This window comes from Alosa alosa, chromosome 5 (assembly GCF_017589495.1).
Source record: "Alosa alosa isolate M-15738 ecotype Scorff River chromosome 5, AALO_Geno_1.1, whole genome shotgun sequence".
Taxonomy (NCBI): domain Eukaryota; kingdom Metazoa; phylum Chordata; class Actinopteri; order Clupeiformes; family Clupeidae; genus Alosa; species Alosa alosa.
In genome coordinates this window covers 27,631,428-27,651,216 of record NC_063193.1, presented here as the reverse complement: position 1 = coordinate 27,651,216, position 19,789 = coordinate 27,631,428, and the positions used below count along the sequence as shown (strand labels likewise).

General features: G+C 47.0%; 1 protein-coding gene across 1 annotated transcript in view; it reads left to right on the top strand.

Moving 5' to 3' along the window:
* The window catches only part of dock5 (dedicator of cytokinesis 5), a 44,363-nt gene that overhangs the window by 7,756 nt on the left and 16,818 nt on the right, over window positions 1-19,789 (top strand). The window contains 31 exon segments of the mRNA XM_048243364.1: window positions 83-138; window positions 235-331; window positions 814-962; window positions 2,225-2,360; window positions 3,036-3,193; window positions 3,458-3,539; window positions 3,916-4,045; window positions 4,482-4,554; window positions 4,989-5,131; window positions 5,577-5,702; window positions 5,804-5,928; window positions 9,462-9,560; window positions 9,816-9,888; window positions 9,972-10,075; window positions 11,177-11,354; window positions 11,933-12,030; window positions 12,243-12,332; window positions 12,410-12,510; window positions 13,533-13,667; window positions 14,485-14,596; window positions 14,700-14,770; window positions 14,970-15,076; window positions 15,387-15,523; window positions 15,973-16,068; window positions 16,736-16,834; window positions 17,347-17,517; window positions 17,895-17,995; window positions 18,332-18,390; window positions 18,662-18,816; window positions 18,991-19,076; window positions 19,560-19,716. Coding sequence (XP_048099321.1) covers window positions 83-138; window positions 235-331; window positions 814-962; window positions 2,225-2,360; window positions 3,036-3,193; window positions 3,458-3,539; window positions 3,916-4,045; window positions 4,482-4,554; window positions 4,989-5,131; window positions 5,577-5,702; window positions 5,804-5,928; window positions 9,462-9,560; window positions 9,816-9,888; window positions 9,972-10,075; window positions 11,177-11,354; window positions 11,933-12,030; window positions 12,243-12,332; window positions 12,410-12,510; window positions 13,533-13,667; window positions 14,485-14,596; window positions 14,700-14,770; window positions 14,970-15,076; window positions 15,387-15,523; window positions 15,973-16,068; window positions 16,736-16,834; window positions 17,347-17,517; window positions 17,895-17,995; window positions 18,332-18,390; window positions 18,662-18,816; window positions 18,991-19,076; window positions 19,560-19,716 — 3,504 coding nt within the window.

Below are 19,789 nucleotides of genomic sequence, written 5' to 3'. Positions count from 1 at the left end.
AAGCATTTGTGTGTTCCTTCAACCTGAACCTGTGTGTGTGACGTGTGTGTGTGTAACTGTTGATGTTTTTATGTCTGTCCAGGGCATTTTCCCAGCTTCATACATTCATCTGAAAGAGGCCAAGGTTGAGGGCAGCGGGTAAGACAAAGATGGCTACACACACACACACACACTCTCTCTCTCTTTTGTCTTTGCCATTTGCCAGTGTGTGGTTTTGTGTTGTGTGTCCTTTAGCGCTGAGGAGACGGTCATCCCCACTGACCTGCCCCTGGTTCAGGAGCTGGCAGCTACGCTGCGAGAGTGGGCACAGATATGGCACAAGCTATACGTGGTAAGCACATATGGGCACAAATATGGCACTAGCTCTACGTGGTAAGCACTAAAGCACATATGGGCACAGATATGGCACCAGCTCTACGTGGTAAGCACTAAAGCACATATGGGCACAAATATGGCATCAGCTCTACGTGGTAAGCACTAAAGCACATATGGGCACAAATATGGCACCAGCTCTACAGTACGTGGTAAGCACATTGGGAAAGGAAACACCTCCTGCTGGCCAGGGTAAGGTCTGTGGAGTGCAACAAGAGCACATTGCTGTGTGTGTGTGTGTGTGTGTGTGTGTGTGTGTGTGTGTGTGTGTGTGTGTGTGTGTGTGTGTGTGTGTGTTGTGTATCATAGTGTGTGTGTGAGAGAGCTCTCCCCTCTGTGCTGCAGAACAACAAGAGCACATTGCTCTGCAGTGTCTGTGTGTGTGTGTGGTGTGGTGTGTATCATAGTGTGTGTGTGAGAGCTCTTCCCTCTGTGCTGCAGAACAACAAGAGCATGCTGTTCCGGAGCGTGCAGCAAATGGCCTACAGCCTGATGGAGTACCGCTCGCAGATCGTCTCCGGGACCCTGCCCAAGGACGATCTGGTGGAGCTCAAGAAGAAGGTCACCGCTAAGATCGACTACGGCAACCGGTAGGTGCACCGCTTCACACACAGTCCATGTGTTTGTACTTTGTGTGTGTGTATGTGTGTATGTGTGTGTGTGTGTGTGTGTGTGTGTGTGTGTGTGTGTGTGTGTTCTTATTGTCTATTGTGCCATTTATCAGTTGCGGCCAAGAAGGCTTTGAGTGTGTGCTAAGGGAGGGGTGTGTGTGTGTGTGTGTGTGTGTGTGTGTGTTTGTGCGTGCGCGCGCGCTAATGGGTCTGTGTGGAGATGTGTGTGGCAGACCGATGTACGGTATAGGACAGTCCCACTAAGTTCTCCTGCTCAAGGCTTTCAGTGTGACTTACCATTCATCAGCTACAGAAGGCTGTGTGCTAATGGGTCTGTGTGGAGATGTGTGGCAGACCGATGTACGGTATAGACAGTCCCACTAAGTTCTCCTGCTCACAGCCATTGCTCTGCAGTGTGTGTGTGTGTGTGTGTGTGTGTTGTGTATCATAGTGTGTGTGTGAGAGAGCTCCCTCTGTGCTGCAGAACAACAAGAGCACATTGCCTGCAGTGTCTGTGTGTGTGTGTGTGGTGTGGTGTGTATCATAGTGTGTGTGTGAGAGCTCTTCCCTCTGTGCTGCAGAACAACAAGAGCATGCTGTCTCGAGCGCAGCAAATGGCCTACAGCCTGATGGAGTACCGGGCCCAGATCGCCCCGGGATTGCCCAAGGACGATCTGGTGTTGCTGTCATAGAAGGTCACCGCTAAGATCGACTACGGCAACCTGTGCTGCCAGAACACACACAGTCCATGTGTTTGTAATTGTCTGTGTGTGTGTGTGTGTGTGGTGTGTGTGTGTGTGTGTGTGTGTGTGTGTGTGTGTGTGTGTGTTCTTATAGGACATTGTCCCATTTATGCAGCAAAGAAGGCTTTGGAGTAATCTCGGGACCCCTGCTAAGGGATGTGTGTGTGTGTGTGTGTGTGTGTGTGTGTGTGTGCCATTTATCAGTTCTGCGGCACATTGCATCAGCTTAATGGGTCTGTGTGCACAGTCATATACGGTATAGGACAGTCCCACTAAGTTCTCCTGCTCAAGGCTTTCAGTGTGACTTACCATTCATCAGCTACAGATGTGCACAGTCATATTCCATACCCCGCCCCCTCCCTCAGCTTGTGTGTAAATCAGAGAGATTCTGTGTTGCTATCAGATGTAGCTACTGTAAGTCAGGCATATTATTCATTAGATTAATGCACATGAATGGCATTATGTTACTCATTCAGTGGGGCTCTGTTGTCACTGCAGGATCCTGGGTTTGGATCTAGTGGTTCGGGACGAGTCCGGAAACACCCTGGACCCCGACTGCACCAGCACCGTGAGCCTGTTCCGGGCCCACGAGTCGGCCTCGGCGAGCATCAACGAGCGCATCCAGGAGGAAAAGGTCAGTGGGGGTCGGGGGTCAGAGGTCACATTCCTCTCAGGAGCCAGAGGTTAAAGGCCATCTCCAGACGGTCCCCTCTGACCCTCTTGTGCTGATCACACAACCAGCTGATCTCCATGTCCAGCATGTGCTATTATGGAAACAGATGGACTATTTGCAATGCATGTCTTACAGAGGAGTTACACGAGAGTGCTGTCATATTTATCAGACATATTTATTGTGTAGCCTTCAGTGCTGAGTGTCTTTAGTATTATGTCATTGAGTTTGTTTACATGGACATTAATATTCTGATATTAAGACAATATTACGAATAAGACACTTCTGTGCCATTAGCACCCTTTTTTCTTAACCAAAATTAAGTGTTCTGGAGTGTTCTGGAGTGTTCTGAATTTAGTCACATTCTTGAAGTGCGTTGTATGCATGTACACACCTTAACCGCATTATAACATCCTGTTAGAACTTTCGGTGCAGAAAGTTTTACAGAATCAACAGTCTTTGCTACCGTAGTAATAATACATATCCTGTGTTACATGTAAACGGGAATATAAATGGAATATCCTATCAACAACATTTGTGAACAACATAATCACAATATTGTCTTATGAGGTCAGTAGTTGGATTATTGCTGTGCATGTAAACATCAGTATTTTTTTTTTTTTTTTTTGCTGTTGCCAGAGTCGTCTGCAGAACCTGGAGATGCGGCGTCAGACTCTCTTCAGCACGGTACACACCTACAGCCTCTTGATTAACCTCAAGAACTTTGTCTGCAACATCGGCGAGGATGCAGAGTTGCTCATGTCAATCTACGACCCTGACCAATCAGAGGTCATCAGGTCAGACATGGCCCCACACCCTTTTTTCTGGTGCTTAGATGTAGGCATGCAAGGCTCTGAGCTTGTGACGTATGTGTGTGTGTGTGTACGGAGATGTGTGTGTGTGTGTGTGTGGGCACTGAGAAGGGACCCTTCAGCAGTTTTTCCATCTTTGTGGACCCGATCTCACTGTGTGTGTGTGTGCGTGTTTATGTGTGTGTGTGTGTGTGTGTGTGTGTGTGTGTGTGTGTGTGTGTGCTGAGATGTTGTGTGTGTTTCCCGCAGTGAGAACTTCCTGGTGCGCTGGGATAGCACAGGCATGCCCAAAGAGATTGAGAAACTCAACAACCTGCCAGCTCTCTTCACTGTAAGAGCCTCCGCCTTTAACACACCTTCACCAGTCATCTAAAATGGCCCATATAATCCACTTAGCATTTCATCACTGATCAACGTCTGTTTGTGATTCCTCTGATGAGTCTGTTTATGATTCTTCTGATGAAAGTCTGTTTGTGATTCTTCTGATGAAAGTCTGTTTGTGATCCCTCTGATGAGTCTGTTTGTGATTCCTCTGATGAGTCTGTTTGTGATTCCACTCATGAGAGTCTGTTTATGATTCCTCCTCATGTAAGTCTCTGTACATCATCCAATCAGTGTGTGTGTGTGTGTGTGTGTGTGTGTGTGTGTGTGTGTGTGTGTGTGTGTGTGTGTGTGTGTGTGTGTGTGTGTGTGTGTGTCTCGTGCAGGACCTGAGCAGCAGTGACCTGATCCGTCCGCGTCTATTCCTGGTGTGCCAGATCATCAGGGTGGGCTCCATGGAGCTCAAAGAGGGCAGGAAGCACACGGGAGGGCTGAGGAGACCCTTTGGGGTGGCAGGTAAGGGGGGTAAGGGCATTAAGGAGACCCTTTAGGGTGGCAGGTAAGGGGGGTAGGGGCATTAAGGAGGCCCTTTGGGGTAGCCCATAAGGAGGGTAGGGAGCATTAAGGAGGTTCTTTTGGGGTGGCAGGTTAGGGGGCAGGAGGGCTGATGAGGCTCTTTGGGGTGACAGGTAAGGGGGTAGGGGCATTAAGGAGACCCTTTGGGTGGCAGTTTAGGGGGCAGGAGAGCTGAGTAGGCATTATGGGGTGGCAGGAAAGGGGTGGGTAAGGGGGATAGGGGCAATAAGGAGACCCTTTGGGTGGCAGTTCATGGGGCAGAAGGGCTGAGGAGGCATTTGAGGTGGCAGGTAAGGGGGTGTGTGTGGTGTGTTAGGATTGCGATGTCCTGTGCAGTGTGTAGTTTACATGAACACGTCCTGTGTTGTGCCCGCAGTGATGGACATCACGGATATCGCTCACGGGAAAGCTGATGATGAGGACAAACAGCACTTTATCCCCTTCCAGCAGTAGGTCACTCCCATTGGTTACTTTATCCCCTTCCAGCAGTAAGTCACTCCCATTGGTTACTTCTTTCCCCTCCGATTGGTCACTTCTTGCACCTCCATCACTAAGTCCCTCCCATTGGTCGCTTCATCCACCTTCAGCAATAAGTCCCTCCTATTGGTCACTTCTTTCCCCTCCCATTGGTCACTCCATCCACCTCCAGCTGTAAGACCCTTCCATTGGTCACTTCATCCCCCTCCAGCAGTAAGTCCCTCCCATTGGTCACTTCTAGCAGTAAGTCCCTCCCAGTGGTCACTTCCAGTAGTAAGTCCCTGCCAGAGCCTGGCTTATTGAGTGATTGTATGTAGATTGGATTACATTATGTGAATCTGCCCATGTAAATACCACTCTTGCTCAGTTTCCATCTCTTGCTAACTGATTTTTTCCATATCTCTAGAATTGCCATGGAAACTTACATCCGCCAGAGGCAGCTGATCATGTCTCCTTTGATTCCATCGAAAATTATCGGGGAGAACGAGCCCCTCACGGCCATCTTCAACAAGGTCATCGCTAACCGTGAGGTCAACCATAAAGGCCAAGGTACATGTAAACACTCATCACTCACTCACACTGATTGGATATGCAATTGATTTTCCCTCTTTGCATCTCTGTGTATCCAGTGATATGCGTAAGGTGGGCGATGGGCAGTGGGCATGTGCTAGGTTGCCTCTAGGTTGCCGCTAGGTTAATCCAGTGATTAGGCTTGCACTAGTTTTACGCTCTAGGTTAATCCAGTGATTAGGCTTGCACTAGTTTTACGCTCTAGGTTGGCACTAGGTTAATCCAGTGATTAGGCTTGGACTAGGTTTACGCTCTAGGTTAATCCAGTGATTAGGCTTGGACTAGGTTTACGCTCTAGGTTGGCTCTAGGTTAATCCAGTGATTAGGCTTGGACTAGGTTTACGCTCTAGGTTGGCTCTAGGTTAATCCAGTGATGCCTGCACTAGGTTACCACTCTGAATTCTCTCTGCTCCGACCTCATCAGGGTTGTTTGTGACTCTGAAGCTGTTGCCGGGAGACCTGGCGCAGGTGCAGAAGGACTATTCTCACTTTCTGGACCGCTCGACGGCCATCGTCAGGAAGATGGGCTTTCCAGAGATCATACTCCCAGGTGTGTATGTGTTGACTTCTTCATCTCCCTGAGATCTGTGTGAGGAGTACCACGGCATTCACGGCATTCCCGACAGCATCACATTCCTGCTTTTCCCACAGGGTACGTGAGGAATGACATCTACGTGACGCTGCTTCAGGGGGAGTTTGACCGGGGCAAAAAAAAGACGCCCAAGAACGTGGAAGTGCTACTGAGTGTCCATGATGAAAATGGAACCCCAGTAGAGGTACCCACACACATGCTGAACACACAAACACTCACACACTGAGCACACACACACAAATACTGAACACACAAACACTCACACACTGAGCACACACACATACATACTGAAGACACACACACACACTAAAGACACACACACATATTAAAGACACACACACACAAATACTGAAGACACACAAACATATTGAAGACACACACACATAATGAGCACACACACACACACACACACACACACACATACTGAGCACACACACACACACACACACACAGGGTTCCCGCGGGGTCTTAAAAAGTCTTAAAAAGCCTAAAATTCAGAACTTTAAATTTAAAGCCTTAAAACGTCTTAAAAACGGACAGATTTTCATTCCGAGGTCTTAACACAGCTTAACTCTCAAAAAGAATTTCAAGTTTTTGCCTGAAATTGCACTGTGCCTATTTACAAGGGCATTGTTCCCACCTCTTCTGGGGCCTACCATCAAATGTTGCACCTCTATAGAAAGCTGAGAACCTCTAGCTTTCGTAGGAAACAGTCAAAATAGAGTTACAGAGGCAAAAAAGAGTTACAGAGGCTAGAATATAGTTTTTTCTTTCTAAGGATTACAAGCATCTCTGAACTGACCACATTTCAGCCCTCTAGGTCTCTTGATATCCCTTAGAAATACAACTGAGCCCTAGCACCAGGTCTTGTGAAGTTGTGTGCAAAAGTATATCAATATAGAATGAAAATATGAGTGCTTTAGACTATTATTTGCCAAGGTATGCCCATGCGTTTTGTAAAATGTCTATGGATACTCCCCATAGGACTTTTTGTTATCCAAAATGCAAACTGACAATCAAATACTTACTGCACATGAACCCCTTTGTGTAGAAGCATAATCCTGGTCTCAAATGAAAGGTAACACTTTGAGGTTTCATGCTTGTATTTGGATTATACTTCAGGGGTTCTGATATGGAATGACTACACTAAATATGTAATGATTACAAAAATGTCTCTATTTTTGCATTTACTTTGTTGGTTCAATGAGTGTGTATAAGATAGACTATACATCTGTACAACTAATATTGGATAACACAACATGAAGATTCAATTTCTATGGATTCTTGTGAATATTTCAGTACCCAATATGTTGCATCTACTTATTGTGCTGCAGCTACACTGCAGCCAGAAGTCAGGGTAGCACCAAAAGCGGAAGGGGGGGAGGGGGGCATTTTGGATAAAATTTAATTGAGACATAATAAGATTAATCTGAGAATATAAAGCACTATACAGATTGTACATGACAAAAGTTGTCATTTTTGGATTCCCAAGAGTTAAAGCTTTGAAATGGTGTATAACATTACTATGCTACATAGCAATATGGTGCATACAATTGATTTAGAATGTGGGGGAGGGGGGTAACTGTCCCGCCGGCGGGACACTGAAAGTTATGTGGTTTTAAAATTAATTTAGTCAGGTCTAAAAAATATTTTACCATCGTTCATTTCCAAAAACGCTGGCCGCAGAAAGTTATTACAAAGTAGCAAAAAAGTATTGAGTCGTAGCTTGCAAAGCAGAGCTCTAGCGTCTTTGTTACACTTGTAACAAAACCAGCAGAATGCTGCTCTCAAAACATTGGTTCAGATCAGAATCTAGAACGAACAAGAGCGCGCAAGCCAGACCGGGAATTCAAATCGCGTGTGCATCTGAGTTTAGCGCGCACACAACGGAGAGGGAGAGAGAGAGGGGTGGTGCGTGTGTGCCTGAAGCGCATCCAAGACAGAGAGCATCCTGGCCTGTTTTTCTAAATCAACCAATCAATTTTCAGTATAGGTGGGCTTTTATCTTTTTTCTCCCGAACTAAATTTATCAGTTCAGTGTATCTAGGAACAGGAGCGTCATGGCAGAGTCAGTGGCCCCCAAAAAGGAACATTGACCCATTTCACATCAGACTACACAAAAGTGTACCCTTGTCTCAAACAGTAAGAGTAAAACATAATTATATTTTTGCACACTGCACTGTTTGTAGCATTGCCCATGGCTGCAAAAGACTTGTTGAGGTGAGTTTAACAAGTGTCATTTAATTTGCTATTATTCAGGCCTATACTAGATGGCTAGTTGCCAAGGCTACATGAAAAGCTTTTTCTTTGCAAACACCACGCTCTCCCGTTTGTTCTCTTGTTGAAAATGAAAAGCCCAAACTACCAAAATCTGCATATTTTATCATCACAATTTCTATCTATAGGCCTTCCTTATTTGGTGTACTGACTAGACATTATTGAACAAACATCTGAATTTCAGTATCTAAGTAGGCTAAAGGGCTACCTCCCTAAAATTACTTTTTTCAGGTTGGGATGTCTGCTATACATTGTTGACATTACTGTTAAAGTGAATATTGGCAAAACCGGTTGTCATTTTTATGTTTAGGCGGCGGGGGGGTGTTGTCAGCAGCTGCTGAAAGTAATTAATAAAGTAACTTGTAATCTAACTTAGTTACTTTACTGATTACTTGATTTTAAAAGTAACTAACAGATTACTTTTTCAAGGTAACTGTGGCAACACTGGCTAGATCACAGCGATGTCTGCTGTTGGTTACAAGTGGTACCCAGCTCCAGGTACGAGGCTAGCTGCAAACTTTGCAAAAAACTATTCAATTAGGGACTCTGGGTGTGAAGGTGCTGGAGTCACAAGCCAGAGCATGCAGAGAAACATAAGATAGCCGCAAAATGCAAACTGTTTATCAGCACTAGCCGCTATAACATCATTCGAAAGCTCCGGTTTCGCTCTTTCAAGTGACGTCTGTGCGACTTGTGCGAGATAAGTACTCCGTGAGCAATTCAACAGAGAATAATGGAAGTGAATTTGGACGCATATTAATACTATGTATTTTTAGGAGGGATTTTGATCATCTTTAGGTGGTTTCAGCTCCCCCAAAATACTGTAAGCCTAACAACATCCTTAACAAGGCTCATACACATACCCCACCCACACACATTCTCATGCAAACACACACACAAACGCACACAAGTGCAGAGTGTCCACCCAAAACACACTTTCACACCCAGTTTCAACTCCAGTCTCATTTTTTACTTCCTTGATGAAATCTATTCTATTTGAGGGCAAGTTTGTTTTAGATTATTTTCATTTTGGGCTTAAGGTTTAGGGCATTTGGCACGTGACACGGATATTCCTTGAGTATACTACAAGTGAGCAATGTCAAAAGCAGTTGGGTTGTAGATGTTGGGTGTGGAAGGTTACTACTGTGATTGCTTTATCTGTAAATTAAGTTAATGCTTTTTCAACGACTTTTCAATGATTTTCAAAATTTCTTTGATTTGAATATTTTTTGGTAATGCGTTGTGTAGGTCTTACATTTCAATCTTTATGGTCTTAAAATGTCTTAAAAAGGTCTTAAATTTGACTTACTGAGACCTGCAAGAACCCTGCACACACTGAACGCACACATACATACTGTGCACAGTGTTCTGAGTGCTCAGGCAACACAACATGATTGGAGAGGAAATGGTTTTCACGAGTGACTTGTTGTCCCCTGACAGAAAGCCTTATTCCCTGGAGCTGGATATGATGGCATCACCGAGTACAAATCCGTCATCTACTACCAGGTCAAGCAGCCCTGCTGGAACGAGACAGTCAAGGTACAGTCCACCACCACTGGGGCTCCATCAGTGTCTTCATGTCACCTATGAAATGACCAGTTCTGTCCTCTCTGTTTCTTTTTCTCTCTCCTTTGCTCTTTCTTTTAACCCCCTCTCTCTTTCTCCCTTCCTCTCTCTTCTCTCTCTCTCTCTCCTTCTCTCTCTCTCTCTCTTTATCCCCTCCTCTCTCTCTCTCTCTCTCTCTCTCTCTCTCTTACCCTCTCCTCTCTCTCCCTCTGTCTCTCCGAACTCCAGGTAGCGATTCCCATTGAGGATGTGTGCCAATGTCACCTGAGGTTTATGTTCAGGCACCGTTCGTCTCAGGACTGTAAGTATCAAGTAAGGATCAGTCTCTGTGGTGTCCGCTGGGAGAAGCGGCCCCCTCGCTAAAGCCCCTTGTGTGTGTTTCAGCCCGGGACAAGTCTGAGAAGCCATTCGGCATGGCGTACATGAAGCTGATGAGGACCGACGGCACCACCCTACGGGACGGCAGACACGACCTCATCGTCTACAAGGTTTGCCCACGTCTGTCTGTGTCTGTGTCTGTCTGTGTCTGTGTCTGTGCCTGAAGTTTCCCCACGTCTGTCTGCCTGTGTCTGTGTCTGTGTCTGTGTCTGTGCCTGTGCCTGTTTCTGAAGTTTGCCCACGTCTGTCTGTCTGTGTCTGTCTGTGCCTGTGTCTGTGCCTGTTTCTGAAGTTTGCCCACGTCTGTCTGTCTGTCTGTCTGTCTGTCTGTGTCTGTGTCTGTGTCTGTGCCTGTTTCTGAAGTTTGCCCATGTCTGTCTATCTGTGTCTGTGTCTGTCTGTGTCTGTGCCTGTTTCTGAAGTTTGCCCACGTCTGTCTGTCTGTGTCTGTCTGTGTCTGTGTCTGTGCCTGTTTCTGAAGTCTGTGTCTGTGTCTGTGCCTGTTTCTGAAGTTTGCCCACGTCTGTCTGTCTGTGTCTGTGTCTGTGTCTGTGCCTGTTTCTGAAGTTTGCCCACGTCTGTCTGTGTCTGTGTCTGTGCCTGTTTCTGAAGTTTGCCCACGTCTGTCTGTGTCTGTGTCTGTGTCTGTCTGTCTGTGTCTGTGTCTGTGCCTGTTTCTGAAGTTTGCTAAAGGCTATGTTTATACGGTGACGATGAAAAGAGAAGACACAGAAGTGGCGTCTCGTCTTCATTTTTTTATTCGCGTTTAGACGAGCATTCTCAGGGGGAAATCTTTGTTTATATGAAGATGCAAGAGTATGTGATATTCGATTGGATATGCATTCCAGACCGCTGGGTGGTGGTGTGATAGAACCCCGGTACGTCACGCGCAGACATTCTAAATTGACAGTTTAGCCATCTTATATAGTTTACATTAGAGGATCATGTGGGGCATGCCTGCTCACTCTTCCAGTGTGGTGCTGAAGTTTCTCTTCCTGGTTCCTGCTTCTGTGGTTACGGTGGGGTTGGGCTCAGTAAGGCACCCTGAGGTCTCCATGGTCCCTCTGCCCTCTGCGTATTTACAATATTGTTGGCATCTGGTGGTGCTTTTCTGTGTATGTGTTTTAGACATCCTGTTGCGCACTAAATTTCCTTTTCTAAGGATAAATAAAGTGAAACTTAAACTTGAAACTTGAACTTGTCCCCTTCAGGTGGAGAAGAAGGTGGAGGAGGCCAGCACCTACCTGACGCTGCCCGGGTCCTGGGGGGAGGTGGAGGAGCGAGAGCGTCAGACGGGGAAGTCCTTCCACCCCTCCGGCGCCATCCCCGTCACCAAGGACAGCTTCCAGATCGCCTCCCTCACCTGCTCCACCAAGCTCACCCAGAACGGTGAGGGCACTGCCACAGCACACATTAATGCTTTATTTAAATCCACAAATCATATTACAACAGATAAGATAGGGCTTTGTCACTCAATGGTATTCAGGGGTACAAAAAACATCTCCTGCGCCATACTGCAAGGCTGCCTATAACTGCAGATATGGAGCAAAACTTTGCTAGCTGTTTTGTTTTTCTGCTGGAGAGCCCTGTCAGCCTTAACCCACTGAAAACAAGATTGTGGACATGCCCCAAGCTGCCAAAGATCAACACCACTAGCTTGCACTGATAGCCTAGGTCACATAGTTTTGTCCGTATGGGTTGGTACTTCATGATTTTATCATTAAAAGCCATGTCCATGTAGAGATCGTACACACATCCTATTTCAAGTATAAGTACTTCCCTTCTGTCTCGGTCTAAAAACACAACATCAGGGGAGGTGGAAGGCACACACACACACACACACACACACACACACACACACACACACACACACACACACACACCCTGTCTTCAAGTGGTGTGGGGGAATCTTGGGTATGCTTAACATTATTGTTGACCCTGTGTGTGTGTGTGTGTGTGTGTTGCAGTGGATCTGTTGGGGTTGTTGAACTGGAGGTCTAACCCCGAGGAGCTGGAGCAGAACCTTCAGAGGCTCATGGAGGTGGAAGGGGCAGAGATTGTCAAGGTGTGTGTGGGTGTATGTGTGTGTTGTTTGCAAGCATGTGAATCTGTGTGTGTTTGCGAGCATGTGAATGTGTGTGTGTTTGCGAGCATGTGTGTGTGTGTGTGTGCATTTGCATTCATTTGAATGTGTGTGTGTGTGTGTGTGTGTGTGTGTGTGTGTGTGTGTGTGTGTGTATGAGTGCTGTCAGTAACTCTCTGAATGTGGGTTTGCAGTTCCTGCAGGACACCCTGGATGCCGTCTTCAACATTATGATGGACATGTGTCAGAAGGACACCTACGACACGCTGGTGTTCAACGCTCTGGTGAGTTTTTTTGTGTGTGTGTGTGTGTTTGTGTGTGTAGGTCATCACACCTCATCACATTGTTTTTTGTGGTGCAGGTGTTCATCATCTCTTTGATCGGAGACATCAAGTTTCAGCACTTCAACCCTGTTCTGGAGACCTACATCAACAAGCACTTCAGCGCCACCCTGGCCTATGTGTATGTCACGCCTTCCTGCTGACACCCTGACACATACAATTTGCCCTGACAAACACAGTTTACCCTGACGAACACAGCTTGCCCTGACCAACACAGTTTGCCCTGACAAACACAGATTTGCCCTGACGAACACAGTTTGCCCTGACGAACACAGTTTGCCCTGACGAACACAGTTTACCCTGACGAACACAATTTGCCTTGACCAACAGTTTGCCTTGACCAACACAGTTTTCCTTGACCAACTACATCACTTAATACTATTACTAGAGGACAAGAGGACAGACATTATACAAGTACTAGTCAAAGTGTGGTAGGAGCAGAAAGTGGTAGAAGAACGAGGTAGAGGAGGGATGAAAAAAGGGAAGTGCATGGTAAGTGTGTGTGTAGTAGCTAGAAGTGTTTGGAGAGCTTGTTGACAGTTTGCACTGATTTGTTTTTTTCTACATTGATGTTGCACTGAAAATATCAAGTTCCTAACACATACCGTAAGAATAAGATGTCAGCCAAGCCAGTAGGAATAGCTTATTCTAAAACTGATAGTTCCGGTCCTTGGTTGTGATTGGCTGACTCACATTCGATGCCGTTGTAAAATGCAGCATAAAAATACACCTTGACCGTATTTCGTTCTATATTAGTGCGCTACCATAACTTGATACAAAAGTTAAAGTAGCTGCGTCTCGACATTGCTTGGCAACCATTCAGATAGAGGAAATATATTTCTTGGCAGAAGAATGATTATCTATGAATAAATTGTTACATTTCTCGTTGCTGTGCCTTTACTTTATGAAACTTTGCCAGGTATTTATAGTAACAGTTTGCCAGGTATTTATAGTAACAGTTTTAGAAAAGCAATAACCCATTGAGTCCGTAGGTTACACTGATTTTACAACAGCTAAGGGGCGTTTTAGGCACTCTGCTAGCACATCGTGCCTAACAATGGCCCTTAGCTGTTGTAAAATCAGTGTAACCTACGGCCTCTCGGGGCTTATTGCTTAATTCTGCCCTTTCCACTGTTCCTGTAGGAAGCTGACCAAAGTGCTGAATCATTACGTGGCGAATGCGGAGGACCAAAAGCTGACAGAGAGGCTGTATGCGGCGCTCAAGGCCTTTAAGTACCTCTTCAGGTTCATCGTCCAGTCACGCGTCCTCCACCTCAGGTATGGCTTAGATATGGGACCAGGTTCCACCAAGGTCACACCAAGAAAGATAACTATAACAGTAACGGCAAAAAGGTATCGTCTAGCTAATATGAATGACAACGTCCACACATAAACTATAACAATAACGTCATGACAAACTATATCTTTGGGGTCACTTTCAGAGTGGTTTTCAGAATGACAAAAAGCTGACAGCCAATCAGAATCCTTCCAATTTTAGACATCACATTCATCGATACAAGAAGAGACTTTACTTATCGTTGGTCAGTGTGGATGCTTTTATTGTTAAATGTAATAGTTATCTTTACAGTAATCGTTCCTGGTGTGCACGGCCCTTAACTCGGGTACAGTCCTGCAATTTACACTCAAACTCAGATACTGTACTGTTCAGGTGCTCTGATTGGTATTGCAGTCAGGAGTGTAATCAGGTGAGCTCAGGTGCATCTGGTTGACCGTGTTACCAGGTGATCTCAGGTGGGTCTGGTTGAAGGTGGCTCCAGGTGAGGTCAGGTGGGTCTGGTTGAAGGTGGCACCAGGTGAGGTCAGGTGGGTCTGGTTGAGGGTAGAAGGTGGCACCAGGTGAGTTTCAGGTGGGTCTGGTTGAAGGTGGCACCAGATGAGCTCAGGTGGGTCTGGTTGAAGGTGGCACCAGGTGAGGTCAGGTGGGTCTGGTTGAAGGTAGAAGGTGGCACCAGGTGAGCTCAGGTGGGTCTGGTTGAAGGTAGAAGGTGGCACCAGGTGAGCTCAGGTGGGTCTGGTTGGAGGTAGAAGGTGGCACCTGATGTCAGTGTTGCTCTGCTCTCTGTTCCACCACCAGGTTTGATGGCAACAGAGAGGACGGCGATGCTTTCTTCAACTCCATCCGAACGCTCTTCCTGTCCATCAACGCCCTGATGGACAGACCCCTGGACGAGGGAGTGAAGATAAAGGTGTGGTGTTAAAGACCTCAGGAACCAGGAGCTCATCCTGGCAAGGGGGGTCATGGGAGATGTAGTTTATGGCTGCTCACATCTGATTTGCTTGTGTTGTCAGGGTGCGATCCTGAAGTACCTCCCCACTATCATCAATGACCTGCAGACCGTCTTTGATCCGGTTGAACTCAGGTACCCCCTGCAGTGGGCTGCTTTCTGTCACAGCGTTTATGCACACTCACACAAACATTCAGACTTATTGCCCTTATGACCCGTGTGTGTGTCTGTGTGTGTGTGTCTGTGTGTGTGTGTGTGTGTGTGTCTGTGTGTGTGTGTCTGTGTCTGTGTGTGTGTGTCTGTGTGTGTGTGCGTGCCTTTCACGTCCCCTCAGTGTCCACCTGACCAAGTTCATCGAGAGCATCCCTGACTCTTACATGGTGCGACAGAAGATTGGCTGCATGTGCAAGATAGTGGAGAGTGACCTCTTCAAGCAGCCCGGTGAGACCGCACGCACGCACGCACGCACGCACGCACGCACGCACGACGCACACACACACACAAACCGCACAATCTTTTAAGAATGCAGGTAGATTGACACGATAGATAAACAAATATTGCTCACCGTGTAGGGTAGTTTTCATGTGTGTGTGTGTGTGTTTGTGTGTCGATTGCAGAGATATCCTCCTGCCTCTGCTGACAGATAAACAAATATTGCTCACTGTGGAGGATAGTTTTCATATATATGTGTGTGTGTGTGTGTGTGTGTGTGTGTGTGTGTGTGTGTGTGTGTGTGTGTGTGTGTGTGTAGATTGCAGAGATGTCCTCCTGCCTCTGCTGACGGACCAGTTGAGTGGGCAGCTTGATGATCACTCCAGTAAGCCGGACTACGATGCCTGTGTGCAGCTCCTCAGCACCATGCTGGACATGCTCGACCGCAAGGACGTGGTGAGTTACTCTGGCCTTACTACGGATATACTCTCCGCGCTTCGGACTTGAAACCGGAGGGTTGCCAGTTCGAACCCCGACCAGTAGGAACGGCTGAAGTGCCCAATCCCCTTTACTGCTCCCCGAGCACCACTGTTGTTGCAGGCAGCTCACTGCGTCGGGATTAGTGTGTGTTTCACCTCACTGTGTGTTCACTGTGTGCTGAGTGTGTTTCACTAATTCACAGATTGGGATAAATGCAGAGACCAAATTTCCCTCACAGGATAAAAAGAGTATATATACTTATACTTATAGTTATAGTTAGCTACACTCTAACATTACTACAATCTTACTGCAGTCATAATCTAACATTACTCTAACATTACTGCTTCCTTATTATAGCCACATTTGTAACATTGCTACAACCTTACTACTGCCATATTCAATGATTCTCTCCCATCATGCTCTAGGGCCCGACGGGGGAACACATCCGGATCATCATGGAGCGACTTTTACGCAGAGTCAACCGAACTGTCATAAACATGAATGAGAGCTCTCCACTCATTGTAAGGCATGCACGCGCACGCGCACACACACACACACACACACAAATGTTATTTTTTTATTTGCATCAGAATAAATATGCAGAATTTGTGGTAATTGCTTAGACATGATTCGGTCATATGACTCTGCTAACAATAGTAAAACAGTAGCACAGCTATTGCTACTGAATAAGGACTGAATTAGAATAAGGATGACAGAATTACACATCTAGTTATCCATCTAGTTACTTTTTAAACTATTGCCTTTTTATGGCTTTATTTACTTTACTATTACTCTTTGCTTTTGTTTGTGTGACGCCCATTGAAGTACCCCTGTGTATAAAATGCACTGTATAAATAAACTTGCCTGTGTGTGTATCTATGTGTGTGTGTGTGTGTATGTGGGGCGGTGGTACTGTAGTGGTTAAGGAGCTGGGCTAGCGTGAAAGTTGTCAGGTCAATTCCCGGCTTCCACCGTTGTGCCCTTGAGCAAGGCACTTAACCCCAAGTTGCTCCGGGGACAATGTAATCCCTTGTAATATAGTTGACATACTGTATGTAAATCACTTTGGTTTTGGTTTGTTAACGACCACAGTCACGAGTTGGGTCGCAATAGTCTGTCATTTTTAAAAAGTGGGTCCCCAGAAAAAAAGTTTGAAAAACACTGATGTAACTGTGTGTGTATCTGCAGGGTCACTACCTGGCCTGTATGACTGCCATCCTGAAGCAGATGGACGACTTGCACTACGCCCACTACATCAACACCTTTAAGACCCTGCAGGACCTCATCGTAAGTGTGCTGCTCCCCCTAGAGGAATGGGAATGAAATGACAAACAGCACAGCCTGGTGCCTGTCATGTCCTGCCACGCCCATCATTGCAGACAGCTGATGACCTCACAGTGTCCTCTGGCACGACCAATGCACTTGCTCAGATGCATCGACAGAAAGAGATTTCAAACACCTCATGTTTGCGCTCTCTCTCTCTCTCACTCACTCACTCACTCACTCACTCACTCACTCACACACACACATTTGCGCAGTATCCTTTTCACATCCATTAACTGTACATAATTAACCTTTTTATCTTCCCTCTCTCTCCCCCCCCTCTCTCTCCATCTCCTCCTCTCTCTCACTCCCTCCCTCTTTCTCTCTCTCTCCCTCCTTCCCTCTCTCTCTCCCTCTCCTCCTCTCCCTCTCACTCCCTCCCTCTCTCTCTCTCTCTCTCTCTCCTCTCCCTCCCTCTCTCCTCTCCCTCTTCCTCCCTCCCTCCCTCTCTCTCTTGCTGTTGTGTGTGGCTGCAGGACTTCCTGATGGAGACCTTCATCATGTTTAAGGACCTGATGGGGAAGGTGTTTCCGTCAGACTGGATGCTGATGAACCTGCTGCAGATGCAGGTGTTCCTCCGGGCCACCGACCTGTACTCCGACGTGCTCAACGCTCGCTTCCTCGACCCCGCTCACTTCCACCAGCAGGTGTGTGTACCTCCTCCCTCGACCCAGCTCACCCTTCACCACCAGCAGGTGTGTGTCACACACGCTTCCTCGACCCCGCTCACTTCCACCAGCAGGTGTGTGTACCTCCCTCCCTCTCACACACGCTTCCTCGACCCCGCTCACTTCCGCCAGCAGGTGTGTGTACCTCCCTCCCTCTCACACACGCTTCCTCGACCCCGCTCACTTCCGCCAGCAGGTGTGTATGTCACCTGCTGTCCCTCTCACACTCACACACTCGCTTGCTCAACCCTGCACCCTTCCACCCGCAGGTATGTCATCTGCACTCCCCCTCCGTGTGTGTTTTAAGATAACTACATCTGTGTGTGTCTGTGTCTGTGTCTGTGTGTATGTTACAGCTCTGGGATAACTACTTTCATCTGACGGTGGCCTTTCTGACCCATAAGTCTCTTCAGCTGGAGACCTTCTCTCTGGAGAAGCGTACCAAAATCTTCAACAGGTAGGTTGCCTTTCATAATTTTACAGTTTCTTTTGACCTTGTGTGTGTGTGTGTGTGTGTGTGTGTGTGTGTGTGTGTGTGTGTGTGTGTGAGTGAGTGCGTGTCTTCAACAGGTTGGCTGCCTTTTATACATACTGTATACAGTTTCATTTGACCTCAGGGTGTGTGTGTGTGTGTGTGAGTGCCTGCTTTGCTTTGGTGTGTACGTCTGTGTGTGTGTGTGTGTGTGTGGGTGCGTGTGTATGCATGGACACATGTGAAACATGAATTACTGTATGTGTGTGTGTGTGTGTGTTTGTGTGTGTGTGTTGTCTAAACATGTGTGATGTTGTGCAGATATGGCGACATGAGGAAGAACCTTGGTTTCAAGATGAGAGACATGTGGTACAACCTGGGTGAGAATCCTGTCCTTCCTGACAACACACACACCTACACACACCTACACACACTTCATATGGGCATAATAAACACACACACTAAAGGAAATGATGCTGGTGAGCAACCTGTGTGTGTGTGTTAGTTGTGTCACCTGAGGAGATGTGAGTGTGTGTTAGCCATGGGACCTGAGTGTGTGTGTGTGTGTGTGTGTGTGTGTGTCTATTAGTGGTGTGTTGTGTCGTCTGAGTGTGTGTATGTAAGAGGTGTGTTGTGTGTGTGTCCTCTCAGGCCCCCATAAGATGAAGTTCATCCCGTCCATGGTGGGGCCCATCCTGGAGGTGACCCTCATCCCCGAGCCCGAGCTGCGCAAGGAGTCCATCCCCATCTTCTTCGACATGATGCAGTGCGAGTACAACTTCAGCCCCAGCCGCACATTCCAATCTGTGTGTGTGTGTGTGTGTGTGTGTGTGTGTGTGTGTGTTTTGAGTATGCATAATGTTGATATGTCTCTGTATGTGTGTGTGTGTGTGTGTGTGTTTTGAGTATGCGTAATGTTGATATGTCTCTGTATGTGTGTGTGTTTGTGTGTGTCTGGTGTGTGTGTGTGTGTGTTTCAGTTTGAGCATGAGCTCATCACTAAACTGGACCATGCTGTGGAAGGGGGGCGTGGTGATGAGCAGTATAAGGTCCTCCTGGAGAAAACGTAAGGCCCCGCCCCTCAGTCCCTCTGTTCCTCCATACCTCCATCTCAGTTCATCCCTCTATTCCTCCACACCTCCCTCTCAGTTCATCCCTCTATTCTTCCACACCTCCCTCTCAGTTCATCCCTCTATCCTTCCTTCTATACCTCTCTCCCAGTTCATCCCTCTATCCTCCACACCTCTCTCTCAGTTCATCCCTCTATCCTCCTTCATACCTCTCTCCCAGTTCATCCCTCTATCCTTCCTTCTATACCTCTCTCCCAGTTCATCCCTCTATCCTCCACACCTCTCTCTCAGTTCATCCCTCTATCCTTCCTTCTATACCTCTCTCCCTCCCAGTTTATTCCTCATTCCCTCCACAGCACCCTCTCAGTTCAACCCCATAGAGATGTATACAAACTGCATTCACTGTGTGTGTGTGTGTGTGTGTGTGTGTGTGTGTGTGTGTGTGTGTGTGTGTGTGTGGTATATGTGTGTGTGTGTAGGTTGCTGGAGCACTGCAGACGCCACCGGTACCTGGCGCAGCCTGGAGAGGAGTTGGCCCTGCTGCTCAGTAGCCTGCTGGAGAACCTGCTGGCCTACCGCACCATCACACACGACGAGAGTCCAGAACTACGCATGGGCTGCACCGTCAACGTGCTGGTACACACACACACACACACACACACACACACACACACTCACATAGACACACACATGCATACACAAGTACGCA